The 16218-nt window shown below is 45.0% G+C and overlaps 1 protein-coding gene across 5 annotated transcripts in view; it reads left to right on the forward strand.

Moving 5' to 3' along the window:
* LCORL (ligand dependent nuclear receptor corepressor like) overlaps nt 1-16218 on the forward strand; it is a 246480-nt gene that overhangs the window by 124554 nt on the left and 105708 nt on the right. For all 5 annotated transcript variants that reach the window (XR_014027093.1, XM_081332617.1, XM_081332619.1 and 2 more), the window contains exons 3-4: nt 5477-5556; nt 5731-5860. Coding sequence is in view for 4 of the 5 variants with exons in the window: in XM_081332617.1 (XP_081188743.1) it covers nt 5477-5556; nt 5731-5860 (210 nt within the window). In the remaining variant the exon portion in view is untranslated. The remainder of the gene's footprint in view (nt 1-5476; nt 5557-5730; nt 5861-16218) is intronic.

Below are 16218 nucleotides of genomic sequence, written 5' to 3' on the forward strand. Positions count from 1 at the left end.
AACAGAGGGGAGAGTGGGCACCCTTGCCTGGTACCCTTTTCGATTCTAATTTCCTCTGACACCACATTATTAACTATAATTTTTGCTTTTTGCTCAGAATAGATTGCATTTAAACCATTCATAAAACTCTGCCCAACCTCCATATTTTCAAAATTCTTCTTCATAAAACTCCAAGAAATGTTGTCAAAGGCCTTCTCCGCATCAATAAACATTAATATAGCCTTACAGTTCTTTTTGGCCTCTAACCTTTCCAAAATATCTACTATATTCCTAATGTTATCCTTCATATGTCTACCAGGTAAAAAACCTGCTTGATCATGATGAATAAGATCTTGAAGGACCTTCTTCAATCTTGTAGCTAAGATATTTGCAAAAATTTTGTAATCCACATTTAACAAGGAAATTGGGCGGTAATTCTTTACTTGAGCTCTGTCTGTATCTGGTTTGGGTATCAGCGTAATAAATGCTTCTCTCCAGGTCTCAGGTGCCTTAACCCCCTCTAGTAATTCATTGCATACTTCCATCAGTGGCTGAATCAGCCAGTCTTTCAATGTCTTATAATATTTTGCTGTCAATCCGTCAGGTCCTGGTGCCTTGCCAATTTGCATTTGATTAATTGCTGCTTCCAATTCTTGTCTTGTAATCCGGTAATTGAGTAGGGTCCTTTTCTCTTCAGGAATTTTCTGCCATCCATATTTGTCCAATAACTGTTCTGTTTTAATTAAGTCCTCTTTTTCTTTCTTATATAGCTGCTTATAATATTTCTGAAAACATTTCCTAATTTCTGCAGGGTTCTCAATAGTCTTTTCCTCTTGCGTTATCATAGTTATTCTACTTTGTTTATTTGCCGATTCAAAAGATCTTTGCTTCATCATTTTTATTTTCCATTCAATTTCTTGATTAATTATCTGAGAGAATTGTGATTGAAGGGCTTTTATTTCTTTTTGAACCTGTTGATTCTTTGGATTACTCCTCAATTTTTTCTCTTTCTCTTTCAATTGGTTCAAAATGATATCTTTCTTTTCATTTTGAGCCTTCTTCCTTATTACATTCTGTTGAATCAAAAAACCTCTCATGACCGCCTTACTTGTGTCCCAAATGACCCTTTTTTCTACCTCTGTATTCAAATTTATCTCAAAATAGTCTCTTATGGTTTTTTGGGCCTTCTCAACAATCTGTTCACTTCTCAGCAAGGCATCATTCATTCTCCATCTAAACAAACCCTGTAGAAACAGTTTTAATTCCAGCAGCACAGCATTATGGTCAGAACAAGTCTTTGGGCAAATCTCTGATTTGTTTATTCTCATGGCCAAATCTCTTGTTGTCCATATATAATCGAGACGGGAACACGATTTATTTGTGTCAGAGAAAAACATGAAGTCTTTCTCCAATGGGTTTTTCAATCTCCAAGTATCAATCATATCAAAATTATCCATCATTTCCAAGAAAGTCTTTGGTAGTCTTCCATCATTAGAAATCTTCTGTCTTTGTGATCTATCCATCAATGTGGAGACTACTCCATTCAAGTCTCCCATCAAAATTATCTTATAATCCATATAATCCAAAAGTACATCGTGTATCTTCTTGTAAAATTCAGCCTTACCTTCATTTGGTGCGTAAATTCCAAGCATGAGCAACTTATCGCCTTGTGCTGTTATTTCAATTGCAAGATATCTTCCTTCCTCATCTTTAAACAATAATTTTGCTTCAAATTTCTCTTTAACATAAATCACTACTCCTCGTTTTTTAACTTTGTCTGCCGAAATAAATTCTTGACCTAATCTTTTATTTTGCAAGATTTTTCTATGAGTTCTCATCACGTGTGTTTCTTGTAGGCATATCACATCCAAATTCTGTTTTTGCAACACGTGATGGATTCGGTTTCTTTTAGGTTTCGAATTTAAACCATTCACATTCCATGATAAAATTCTTAGTGCCATATTGTTTTACTGTACTGCTCTTGGCTTAGCTCCTGCCCCAGCTCCTAGCAACCCTACGTCGAAAAGAGGTGGTAATTCCAGTTATGGACCAGGTCTTGCTCCTGCTTCCAATTCGAGATCTTTTACGTTCTTCTCCAGAAAACTTTCCTTCTCTCCCAATGTTCGAATTCGAATCTTCTTCTGTTGATATTTAAAATATAATCCTTCGGGGAATTCCCAACGAAAGTAGATCCTTTTCTTTCTTAAGGCACTAACCAAATCTGTGTATTTGCTTCTTAAATCCAAGAAAAATTTTGGGATATCCTTAAAAAGGACCACCTGTTGCTCTTGGACTTTCAAATTCTTTTGATAGTGAAGTCCTAAAATTTTATCTCTTTGTTCTTTAGTTTGAAAAACCACCATACAATCACTTATAAATTTCGAATCTCTCTTCTTTGGTTTCGCTCCAAATCTATAGCCCTTCACTATTATTGTTTCCAATTCTTCTTTTGTCAAATCCCACGATGCTTCAAATTCCTGGATTATTGTTGCCTTTAAGTTATCTTGTTCTATTTCGGGAAACCCTCAAATTCTTAAGTTCATTTCCCTCTCCTTCATCTGCAGGAAAGCAATTGCTACCTGGGCTTGGTACTGTTGTCTTTCCAAATCCTGGACAGGTCATATTTCCAATTGAGTAACTCTTGTATCCACTTCTGAAACTTCTGTCTTAACCTGTTGAATTTCCTTATTCAGGAAGCCAATTTCCTTTTTTATCTCTTTAAATTCCTCTGTATGTTTATCCTGTGTCTCTTGCAATCTGTCCTGCCCCTCCTTTAATGTATTTAACATTTTGAGCACTTCCTCTTCAAAGGTTGGGGAGGCAGAAAGTTTCCTTCTTGTTTTTGGTGCAGTTGTAGCCTCCGCAGCCATAACAAACTAAAGGCTCAACAGTTTAAAATGTCAAGGTCTCTATTTTGTCACTAGCAGTCAGCCAGTTGCCACAGCCAGAGCACCAGTTCCGCTCAAACAGGCAGTTTTACCAGTCTTCTTCTTCTTCTTTTTTTTAGAAGCAATTTATGTTACAAAGCCGATGAAAAAGTCAGTATGTAGCAAGTCTAATCCTTAGAGGTTCGATTGCAACAGTTCAGACCGTCACAGTAACATCAAAAGTTCCAATAGGAAATGAGGATCAAAGACTTCCAATCTCTTTATTGCATCACAATGGAGTCTGCTGCCTGACCAGGTCTCCCTCCCAGGGAGAGAGTCAGCTTAACTTTTAATTTTTTTCACAGCTTTCGCAGGGACTTTAAGTCTAAAGAGTCTCTCTCCCCCTCACCCTGCTTCAGGGGAGGTTTTTTTTTCAGAAACTTGGGGGTTTTAAAAGCTCAAGAGTCTTTTTACAGCTGCAGCTTATCAGGCAATTGCTTTCAGTTTTGCCGCAGCGGAGAGGGACCGACCTCTGTTTTTAGCTTCCCTTCCGCAATTCAAATCAAGTCCAAATTTTATTTTTAAGATTCTTCTACTCACGGTATACAACTGTCCAAATTCTCTTAATTTCTAATGGAGAAATTGGTCGCTCCACGTCCTTCAGAACTTGCAGCTTCACGCGCTGAAGATAGCAAAAAAGATTCACAGCACCACGTCTCCCACCCCGCTCGCTTTCAGCAGCCCTTAATAGGGTCTACCTAGGAGCAGGGGAGACGTCTAGGGTGCCCACCAAATCCCACGTCCTCAGAACGCTCGATCTGAGGTTTTTTTGAGTGCCCGCAGCGCTGTTGCGGTGTCCCCCTCCTCCAACACGCAGGAGATTTCCAGAGCAAGGAACTCTCCCATCCGATAGGAATGGCGGCCAACCGGAAGTCTCTTCTAATTCTCTATTTGCCTCCATCAGTTTCTGATTTTCATCTTTTATTTTTTTTCCATCTTCTGATCAGTTTCTACTGACTTCTCTTCTATTTTCTGAATTCTTTGTTCATTCTCTGTAACCATCTGTCGGAAACTTTCTAGTTGAGAGTTTATGATACGAATTTCTTGATTCATTTTATCAAGGTTGTCTTTTGTCTCCTCATGGTTTCTCCTTGTATCTTCTTTGTGGGAGGAGATTGCCTCTTAGATTGCTTGTAATGCCGCTTTCATCTCCTTCTGAAAATTGTTAGATTTTTCTTGTTGAAGCATTGATTCGATTGTTCTCTGATACACAGGGCTTGCAGAAATGGAGGGCAGGGCTGAGGGTGTTTTCTTGCCAGGTTTAGCTAAATTCGGAACACTCATTTTTAATTGCACACACACACACCCCAAATTTTTTATCAATTCTAATACTTTTCCCAGATGTCTGCCTTATACCAGACCATTAATCTTGTATTCAATATCACAATATATAATTTAAATTTGTCTTAAATAACTCTTATAGTTCTTATCTATAGTCTGTATAATCCAATAAACTCCCTGAAAAAGAAGGGAGAAAAAAAGCACTACACATTGTGTTATTAGTATATGAAGAGATTTGTAATGGAGAACCAGAGCATTAGGCAAAGTTAGTGAAGCAGAACATTACCTATTCTTAGGGATCAAATAGCTAGATAGGTTCTGTCAACACAGTTATTTTTCAAGCTATATATATATATATATATATATATATATATATATATATATATATATATATATATATATATATATATATATATATATATATATATATGCAGAATCCACTAAGAAGCAAATTTATAGAAAAAGTATATAGGAGAATTGAAAAGTCCTAAAACCTTCCTACTGGGGTTGGAGAAGGAACTAAGATGATTTACTAAGCATAGAACAGTGAAATAAGTCAGTTTACCATAACTGTAAGAAGGTGTGTAGAGGAATTTATATTTGCATTAGCACATAAATGATAGTTCTTGTGTTCTTTTAGTGTACCATAGTTTTATTTTATGAGCTAATCTACTTGTAAGGGACGTGGTGGCTCAGTGGGTTAGGACGCTGAGCTTGTCGATCAGAAGGTCGGCAGTTTGGCGGGTCGAATCCCGAGTGCCACGTAACAGAGTGAGCGCCTGTTACTTGTCCCAGCTTCTGCCAACCTAGCAGTTCGAAAGCACGTAAAAATGCAAGTAGAAAAATAGGGACCACTACGGTGGGAAGGTAACAGCGTTCCGTGCGCCTTTGGCGTCTAGTCATGCTGGCCACATGACCACGGAGACGTCCTCGGACAAGCGCTGGCTCTTCGGCTTTGAAACGGAGATGAGCACCGGCCCCTAGAGTCGGAAACGACTAGCACGCATGTGCGGGGGAACCTTTACCTTTACCTTAATCTACTTGTGTTTGCTCACTATCTTATGAAGATAAATTGGCCTTGTATATGAATAAGAGAATGATCTGAAATTTTGAGCAGAACTATGTTGATCCAGATCTAGCATCCAGTTTCCTAGTCAAACAATCTAAAACGTCTCCTACTTGGTTCATTTTGGGCAGGGGAATAAATTTGAAGTTGTGGTTACAGTTTAGATGTTGGAATGATATTAATTTCTGTCATCCTCTCTCTTTCCCTTGCTCCCCATCCCCAGACTGTGAACCAGAAGAAGTGACTGACTGGTCAATGGATGAAAAATGTTCCTTTTGTAATTTGCATAAAGAAATAGTCAGTGTAAGTATATGATCTTTTAACTCTTGACACACATTTTGTCCAAATTTCCAATGTTATTTAAACTATTACGCTATATAAAACATTGACAAATATATTGTTGTATATAGTTTTCTTGCTCACCTCTTTTAAGATTCACTTTTACTTAGAAAAGTGGGGTTTCTTTATTCATTTTAGGATCCTACAGCAGTTCTTGGTTCTTTGCAGTCAACACCTACAGAGGAGTTGTCATCTCAGGGCCAGTCCAACACTGATAAAATTGAGTGCCAAGCAGAGAATTACTTAAATGCACTCTTTTGTAAGGAAGGTAAGGTTTGACTTCATATTGTGATATATAGTGCTCAGCAGGAATTCTAAATAAAATTCATTTTTTTATTTTTAATTCTGCTTGTTTTAAAAAAAACCCAAAGGTAATTTATGGACATAGATACTCAAAAGAGTATTTAAATTTCATTGCATACTATATACACTATCAGCACATTTTGTCCTTTTGTTTTTTATATATAAATGCTTTTGGAATTAATCTCATAGCATGAGATTATAGGGTAAAAAATAAAACAAAATTTGTATAAATTATTAGGAAAAGGACAAACATTTGTAGAGCTTTACTCATAGATTATACAGAATATTTTCCATATGTATTTCTGGATAACAAGCATCTCAAACTCAAATGCGTACCTTCTGCTCTTGGAGGTTTGAAGCTGTAACATTATATTCCTTTTAGCACCTGGAAACAATAACCCTATATCACAGGTCGGCAACCTGTGGCTCCGGAGCCGCATGCGGCTCTTTGAGCCGTCCCATGCGGCTCCCAGGCCTCCTCCCTCTGCCATGTTTACTTTTGGGGGGGGGAAGTGGCACTAAAAAAATTTAATCAATTTACTTCTCACAAAAAAACTTGAAAAGTTTAAATTGATTTGTTGGTTTGTGGGACCGCCCACAAACCGTTTGTGGGACTACCCACAAACCTCTTTTGTTTTTTTAACTGCACTTGGCAGAGTGGAGGAAGAGACGGGAGAACTAAAAAGGTGAGTAGGGTGGGGTTTTTCCTGCCCTTCTCCTCACCATGGGAGAAGGCTCGTTTCCCCCCCCTCCTCCTTGCCGTGGCTAGTAGCCCCGGCAGGGAGAAGGAAGGGGCATTTCCCCCCCTCCTTCTCGCCGTGCCTAGCAGCCCCGGCAGGGAGAAGGAACCAGCGTTTTCCCCCCCTTCTCCTTGCCGTGGCTAGCAGCCCCGGCAGGGAGAAGGAAGCGGTGTTTCCCCCCCCCCCCCCGCCTTCTCCTTGCCGTGGCTAGCAGCCCCGGCAGGGAGAAGGAAGCAGTGTTTTTCCCCCCTTCTCCTTGCCATCGCTAGCAGCCCCGGCAGGGAGAAGGAAGCGGCGTTTTCCCCCCCCCCTTCTCCTTGCCGTGGCTAGCAGTCCCGGCAGGGAGAAGGAAGCAGCGTTTCCCCCCCCCCCTTCTCCTTGCCGTGGCTAGCAGCCCCGGCAGGGAGAAGGAAGTGGCATTTCCCCCCCTTCTCCTTGCTGTTGCTAGCAGCCCCAGCAGGGAGAAGGAAGGGGCATTTTTCCCCCCCTTCTCCTTGCCGTGGCTAGCAGCCCCGGCAGGGAGAAGGAAGCAGCGTTTTCCCCCCCTTCTCCTTGCCGTGGTTAGCAGCCCCGGCAGGGAGAAGGAAGCAGCATTTTTCCCCCCTTCTCCTTGCCGTCGGTAGCAGCCCCGGCAGGGAGAAGGAAGGGGCGTTTTTTCCCCCCCTTCTCCTTGCCATGGCTAGCAGCCCCGGCAGGGAGAAGGAAGCGGCGTTTCCCCCCCCTTCTCCTTGCCGTGCCTAGCAGCCCCGGCAGGGAGAAGGAAGCGGCGTTTCCCCCCCCTTCTCCTTGCCGTGCCTAGCAGCCCCAGCAGGGAGAAGGAAGCGGTGTTTTCCCCGCCTTCTCCTTGCTGTTGCTAGCAGCCCCGGCAGGGAGAAGGAAGCGGCGTTTCCCCCCCTTCTCCTTGCCGTGGCTAGCAGCCCCGGCAGGGAGAAGGAAGCGGCGTTTCCCCCCCCCCCCTTCTCCTTGCTGTGCCTAGCAGCCCCGGCAGGGAGAAGGAAGCGGCGTTTCCCCCCCCCCTTCTCCTTGCCGTGCCTAGCAGCCCCGGCAGGGAGAAGGAAGCGGCGTTTCCCCCCCTTCTCCTTGCCGTGGCTAGCAGCCCCGGCAGGGAGAAGGAAGCGGCGTTTTCCCCCCCCCCTTCTCCTTGCCGTGCCTAGCAGCCCCGGCAGGGAGAAGGAAGCGGTGTTTTCCCCCCTTCTCCTTGCAGGCAGCGCATCTGCACTGGCTGGTTGGGCTTTCTGTAGGTTTTGCCTGCAATTAAGGCAGGGTGAGTTTTTTGGCTCAGGGGAGGCTGGGGGGAGGGGGAGTTGCCTGTGGGGGGACATGCCTGCTCACATAAGTGCAAATGTGTTTCTTCTGCATGGAAGCTGCTTTGCTGAAGGTTATATCTTCTTTCTTTCCTTCCTTTTCTTCCACGTTCTTCGCCTCTCTGCTTTGTTCCGCCTCTGGGGATGGAGGGGGAAATTTGCTCTGCACCTTTTCCTCGTGTTTGTGTGTGTGTGTGTTTGTGCGTGTGTGTGTGTGTGTGTGTTTGAAGCCTCTGTTTGCCTGCCTGGCAAGGCGGGGGAAATTTGCTCGGCCTCCTCTCTGGTGTATGTCTCGCTTTGGTAAGCTCCACTTTAACCAAACCCTGTTCTGCGCACGTGCGCGCACGTGTGCATGCGCACGCATATTTTGCAGCTCCCAGGGTTTTTTTTAGTGAGAGAACCGGTTCCAAGTGGCTCTTTCACCGATTCAGGTTGCCTACCCCTGCCCTATATATTTACCCAGGAATTTTATATTCTCCAGCATGACGAATGGAGAATCCACAAATGGGTTGATCTTGCCTTTCTGCCCTAGAGACTAAGTCAATCAACCTTTGCTAAGTCAATCAACCTTAGCCCAAGAGAGACATGGTGAAGATTGGCTCTTGTTTCTAGCAGACAAAACTGTTGGATTTTCACAGGTTGTACCTTTCCCTTCCCTTCCCTTCTCTGTGCTGACATCAGCGCTTCGTTTCAAACCGTTGAGAGTAAGAGTGGTTTTGCAGGCTTCAGCTGAAGCCTCGAACTATTTATAGCTTCCAGGCAGAGCAGAAGTGCAGTGGTCGCCATTTTGAGCACCGCTTTTACTGTTCCTTGGTGGAGGGGGACTTTCCCTTCCTGCGAGGGCTGTTTAGACTCAAATAGAGTCAATTTTGGCCAAACCTCTGTCAGAACTCTTATTACCCTGGCCTCAGAAGCAGCTGTCACATTTCTTAATTCAGACATAACAATGGAGCAGGAGGTCGCTTACTAGCAGCCATCATTTTGAAAGCCTTACAAACACTCTCAGGCCATTCCAGAAGGCCAGAATTAAGGAGAGGCATTTCGATGGTGCTGCTTCTCCAATTCCAAGGCTCCTTGGCAGCTCCTATTACTATTAAAGGTAACAACAACAGCCTCCAGCCTTCCAGCCATTATTTTATTTATTTATTTATTTTATTTTTATTCCATTTATATCCCGCCCTTCTCCGAAGACTCAGGGCGGCTTACAAACTTAGCAGTAGCCTTCATTCTATGTATATGCCTGCTTATTAGGGCTTTTTCACACACACCCCAAGCGGCATTATTACAAAGTCAGCTTAATTGCCCCCAACAATTATGGAGGTCCTCAATTGGTCCAGGCAATTTCCAAAGACTTCAGGGCATGGCTGAGTGCCCACTTTAACTGCCACCATTTTCAGCACCTCTAAATACTACCACCGATTTTGTTGCTTATAAGTGTGCTGACTACCCCATTAAGTTGGTTTGCCGCCACTACCAGGATTGTGAGCGTGCTGGCTATCCCATTAAGTGGGTTGTGCCGCCACCACTTCTAGCTACATCTTGGCTCCTTGCTACTGGGATCACCTCTCTGTTGCAAAAACATTGAGATTGCCATTACTGTGATATCTCTGATTTCGCAATGGCAGATAAAACTACAGAAGCTCAGATATCTCAAGGTGCCTCCAGCAGTCCTTCCAGGCACAAGAAATCCAGATCAGCCAAGCAGGAGGCTGCTGGGAAACTCAGATCTAAAGCTATCTCTGGCAAAAGCTCTTCCAAAGCTGCTGAGAAAGAAGCAAGCAGGAGGCACCAGGCATTGGAAAAACAATTCTCCCAAGCTGCAAAGCAAATGAAAGATGCAAAGGTGGGTCAGATTACTTCTGTTCCCATGGAGCATAGGTTTTTGGGCCTCAACAAGCTCCTTCAACCTCTGCTCCTCCAAGTGCCTGATCTCCAGAAGGGGAAACAGGTCAGTTTATTTTTCCCATGGCAGAACAGGTGGAGATGGTTCCCCTTTCCAGTGAGAGGCTTGGCCTTCAGATCCCTGCTCCTCCGAGTACAGCTAGACCTCTGGGCCCAGAGGCCACATTCACTCCTACAGCGGCAGGGCTCAGGAGACAGAATGAATGCAGTTTCTGATTTCTCAGGCTATTGCCCACGGCGTAGCTTCGACCCTACACCGGAGAGCTCGACTTGAGTCGATAGCATCAGGGATCCCATCTCACAGCAATGTATCATATCTCTCCCAGGCAGAAGCAGCTGCATACCAAGAGTCAGTTTTCCCCCCCTCATTCCTCCAGGAGTAGAATGTAGTTCATATGGAACGAGGAGCAGAGAAAGCTGGGGATGTCAGAAGATGAGGACTTATCTCCTGATCCCCCTCCTTTCATAGGCCTATTTAATCTGGCTCTCTTTAAATCCTTACATCACAAGGCCAGGAGCACTGCTCAGCTTGGTCCTGAAGGTGTCCCTCAGGCGGAACCTCCCACCAGCCAGGGACCTACCAGTAAGGTCTTTAAAGAACCAACATTTACCCAACAGGACATTCCCTGTCCTCCCCTTTTCCTCAATGTAGTCCAAAGACAATGGGGAACGCCAGGTACTTTTCCATCCCCAGGGGAGACTGATAAAAAGTTATTTAATATGGCTCCAGCATTGTCAGGGATGCTAGCAGTCCCCACTGTAGATGAGCCCTTCGCACCATTGGTTTCCTCCTTCACTATGTCTGGGGATATAGCGGAGGTTCTGAAGTCAGAGGATAAGAAAGCGGAGCTTAATTTCCGCAGAACCCATCAAGCCTCAACATGGGCGGTAAAGGCAGCTATATCAACTTCCTTTTTCGCCAGAATTTCACTCCTCTGGCTTCGCCAGTTACAGGCTAGGGTCCCTCCAGAAGAGGTACGGATGCACCAAGATTTAAACAAATTAGTGGCTGCATCAGAATACATGGCTGACTCATCGTTCCATGCGGCCAGATTTTCCTCCCAGGCATTAGCATCTAATGTTACCTCCCACAGACTTCTGTAGCTCAGACAGTGGCGAGCGAATGCTACGTCCAAGTGGCGGTTGGCCTCAGCCCCTTACATGGGAGGCCAGTTATTTGGAGAGGCACTAAACCCTTATCTGATTGAGAACAAGGATAAGTGTAAGGTCATGTCCCATCTTATTAGGAGAGCAGACAGGAGAGCTACCCCTTACGCCTGCAAGCAGTCCTTTTGCTCAACCGACACAGGATCAGAATTCAATCATTACTCTTGCCCTTATCCTCCCAGACCAGAATGCCAATTCGACAGATCTGGTAACAGGCAGCAGGCAGCAGGCAGCAATTTCAGGCAGCAATTTCAGGCCAAACAGCCCTTTCGAGGTGCGGGATGCCATCCTTTCAGAAGGTTCAAGTGACAGCAAAGGTGCCTCTCCCATAGGGAGCAGGTTGGCTCTCTTTGCACACAAATGGGAGAACACCACTACAGATCTCTAGGTCCTCAACCCCCTGAGGCATTTCGTTTCTTGCCCATCATCCAAAAATCCAGTCAAAAGAAGCCTCATGAAAGAGGCCATTCAACATCTCCTGGAGATCCAGGCTGTAGAACCGGTACTGGCAGGGCAGTAGGGACGGGGTTTTTATTCCAATCCATATTAGCAGGCATCAGAAGGGGGGACCTCCTGACGTCCATCAACCTGACGGAGGCCTACCTACACATTCCCATACTTCCCGGATACTGGAAATTCCTCAGGTTCTGCTATGCAGGCCACCATTTTCAGTACAGAGCTCTACCAGTTGGCCTGTCATCGGCCCCCAGAGCATTCACAACAGTCCTGGCCGTGCATCTGAGGACCATTCCGGTATGTGTCCAGTGTTATCTGGACAACATCCTCATTCAGTCCTCCTCAGTGCAATTGACTCAGTGAGATCTGGCATTGTCCATGAAGACCCTCCAGGGTTTTCAGTAAATTTTCAAAAAAGCCACACAGTTCCCTCCACCCGCCTCCTTCATCTAGGCACAGTGATAGATACAAGGAAGTGTGAGGTTTACCTGTCTCAGGAACATTGGGACAGTATCCGATCCCTAGTCACCCAGATTCAAAGGGAGCAAGTAGTCACCCTAGCAATCCTTTCTCAACTGCTAGGAAAGATGGTTTCCTGCATAGCAGTGGTTCCTTGGGTTCGACTTCACTCCAGAACCCTCCAATGGTTCTTGCTCCCGCACTAGTTCCTCTAACCACAAGGTAAGGGTCCCATCACAGACCCTGTAATCCCTCCAGTGGTGGGTCTCCCCAGCGATGGCCAGGGGAACCTTATTCAAGGAGCCCAACCGACTCATCCTAACATCGGATGCCAGCTTGTTCGGCTGGGGAGCACACCTGCAATTCCAGTTGGCCCAGGGTCGGTGGTCCCGGTCAGATCTGAAGCACAACATAAACTGGTTGGAGCTCAGAGCTACACATCTGGCTCTACGCCACTTTCACCACACAGTGGCAAGGCAACATGTTCTAGTCCTCACGGACAATGTGGCGGCGAAAGCCTATATCAACAGGCAAGGGGGTACCCACTCCAGGTCCCTCATGGCCGAGGCTCAATTATTAGGAACCTGGGCAGAGACCAACCTCTCCTCCCTCAAGGCGGAGCACATCTCGGGAGAGACGAATCGGCAAGCAGATTTCTTGAGCAGGGCAACAGTGGACCACTGAGTGGCGCCTGCACCCAGATCTCCTCAGGGAGATATCAGAGAGGTTCGGTCATCCAGCACTGGACTTGTTCACTACCCCAGCAAATTCCCAGCTCCCGAGATTCTTCTTCCGTTTCCTGTCTCCAGGGGCAGAAAGGGTAGATGCCCTCCACAGCCCATGGCCAAGAGAGCTCCTGTCTGCATTCCCTCCTCTCCCTCTGATCCAGGCAGTTATCCGGAAGATACTGCAGGAACAGGCAGAGGTGATACTCATTGCTCCCCACTGGCCAAGGTGGGGAGATCTTGTAGGTTCTCGATCTCTCCCCAAGATCGGATCTCCCTCAGCCAGGGGGTTCTGCAACATCCAGAGTCTCAGTGGCTCCAGCCAACCGCCTGGCATTTGAAAGGAGGCTCCTAACAAAAGAGACCTACTCATCAGATGTGATTACCATGATTCAGGCTTCAAGAAGGCCTACAACTAATAGAATTTATGATTCCACATGGAAGAATTTCTGTAACTGGTGTGGGAGACAATTAGATGCAGCTACAATTCCTATTCCAGGAATTTTGGATTATTTACTGGAGGGACTTAAGAAGGTCTTAGCACTCAACACAATCTGTAGACAAGTTGCTGCCCTCTCCACAGTACTCACATATGGCACTTCAGAACCCTTGGCTCAACACCCCATGGTATGTTCCTTTATCAAGGGAGCAACCAACAGCAAACCATCCGTGGTTCACAGATATCCCTCTTGGGACCTGTCCAAGGTCTTACAGACTCTCACTTCACTTCCATTTGAGCCCATCAGAACCTCCACTCTATGGTTCTTGACACTCAAGGTCACCTTCCTAGTAGCCGTCACATCGGCTAGGCGCATCTCGGAATTGGCAGCACTCTCAATTAGAGTTGACTTATGTATTTTTCATACACTTAGACCCATCCTTCGTCCCCAAAATCAACTCATTTTTTCATGGGGGGCAGGAGATTGTGCTGCCAAATTTTTGTCCTGAGCCATCCCACAATTTGGAACATAAATGGCACACCTTAGACGTTTGTAGAGCCTTGCGTCGCTATATTAAGCGAACTGCCTCTTTTCGCAAATCTTAAGCTCTATTTGTTTCACTCCAGCCCTCTTCAATGGGTCAGAAGGTGACTGCCTCTACTATTGGCAGATGGATTAGGGCTTGCATAGCAGGGGCGTACCAGATGCACTCCTTGCCAGTTCCAAGACGAATCACCGCACACTCCACTCGCAGTGCAGCAATTTCAGCAGCGTGGGCGACACAGGAGTCCATCAAAGAGATATGCAGGGCAGGGACGTGGTTGTCCCTTTCCCATTTGTGAGGCAGATAAGTTTGCCTCAGCTGATGCTTCATTTGGCAGGAGAGTTCTCCAAAGAGTAGTAACAGATAGTGGGACACAGGCCTAGACTTCTTTCCGCTCATAGGGACAGTGAGGCTTTGGTATGTCCCATCTGTGGATTCTCCATTCGTTATGCTGGAGAAGGGGCGTTGTCTTACCCGAACAGCTTTTCTCAGCATGACGATGGAGAATCCACTCCCACCCCAGTCCTGTGTCAGGGGAATTTGAGCCACCACCTTGAAAAATCATCAACTGCTGCACCTTTGTCATGACTGGGGATTCCTAGCCAGAGGAAGAGAGGCGTGGCAAAGGTTGATTGACTTAGTCTCTAGGGCAGAAAGGCAAGATCAACCCATCTGTGGATTCTCCATCGTCATGCTGGGAAAAGGCGTTCAGGTAAGACAATGCCCCTTCCAAATGTAACATTATAGGGTTAATTTATGTTACTTTTACCAATTCTGTATAAATTTTTACATTCTTGTTTTCTGTTATAGTTTGCAAAACATTTTGGTAGGAGAAAAATGGAAAGGTATTTTAAATAAGAAGCATAAAATTATTAATGCAATTTCACCATGAAAAGATATCAAGACTTAAAACTGAGTTGAAATATTTTGGGCTACCTCTTTATAGCAAACAGGTACATTACCCTACTTGCCATAACTGAAGTCAAATTCTTAGTTCTAAAGTTTCATTTTATACAGTGTGGCAGGGGTCTCCAACTCCTGGGCTGCAGACTGGCACTAGGTCACGGGGTGGCAGAAACAGGACTGCACAAACAAGCAAAGCCCCATATGTGTAGGATGCAAACAGTGTGCAAAATCTTGTCCCCTCCTGTCCGCAGAAAAACCTCCACCGAACCAGTCCCTGATGCCCAAAGGGTTGGGGGCCACTGTTCTATGATTTATATGTTATACAGGCAGTCCTTGTTTTGCAGCCATAAGAGGGACCAGTAATTGTAGAGCTAAGCTTTGCAGTTGGTAAACAAAAAAAATAATATCACAATAGGCTTGCAGTCTCGCTTCCCATTTAGTCATAATGTGATTCACCCTAGTTTTAGGCAAAAAAAATGCGTAACTGCAACTTACAATTTTAATTTATTCATTTATTTTGTTAGATTTTTATTCTGCCTTTATTATATTATAAGAAACTCAAAAGGGTGAACATATACAGTCATGCTCGAAATTGTTGGCACCCCAGAAATTTTTCCAGAAAATCAAGTATTTCTCACAGAAAAGTATTGCAGGAACACATGTTTTGCTATACACAGGTTTATTCCCTTTGTGTGTATTGGAACACAACAAAAAAAGAGAGGAAAAAAAAGCAAATTGGACATAATGTCAAACAAAACTCCAAAAATGGGCCGGACAAAATTACTGGCACCCTTAACTTAATATTTGGTTGCACACCCTTTGGAAAAAATAACTGAAATCAGTTGCTTCCTATAACCATCAATAAGCTTCTTACACCTCTCACCTGGAATTTTGGACCACTCTTCCTTTGCAAACTGCTCCAGGTCTCTCTTATTGGAAGGGCGCCTTTTCCCAACAGCAATTTTAAGATCTCTCCACAGGTGTTCAATGGGATTCAGATCTGGACTCATTGCTGGCCACTTCAGAACTCTCCAGTGCTTTCTTGCCATCCATTTGTGGATGCTTTTTGACGTATGTTTGGGGTCATTGTCCTGCTGGAAGACCCAAGATCTCGGACGCAAACCCAGCTTTCTGACACTGGGCTCTACAGTGCGACCCAAAATCCTTTGGTAATCCTCAGATTTCATGATGCCTTGCACACATTCAAGGCACCCAGTGCCAGAGGCAGCAAAACAACCCCAAAACATCATTGAACCTCCACCACATTTCACTGTAGGTACTGTGTTCTTTTCTTTGTAGGCCTCATTTCATTTTCGGTAAACAGTAGAATGATGTGCTTTACCAAAAAGCTCTATCTTGGTCTCATCTGTCCACAAGACGTTTTCCCAGAAGGATTTTGGCTTACTCAAGTACATTTTAGCAAACTGTAATCTTGCTTTTTTATGTCTCTGTGTCAGCAGTGGGGTCCTCCTGGGTCTCCTGCCATAGCGTTTCATTTCATTTAAATGTCGACGGATAGTTTGCGCTGACACTGATGCTCCCTGAGCCTGCAGGACAGCTTGCATTCCTTTGGAACTTGTTTGGGGCTGCTTATCCACCATCCGGACTATCCTGCATTGCAACCTTTCATCAATTTTTCTCTTCTGTCCACGACCAGGGAGATTCGCTACAGTGCCATGT

This window comes from Vipera berus, assembly GCF_964194415.1.
Source record: "Vipera berus genome assembly, chromosome: 7".
Lineage (NCBI taxonomy): Eukaryota > Metazoa > Chordata > Lepidosauria > Squamata > Viperidae > Vipera > Vipera berus.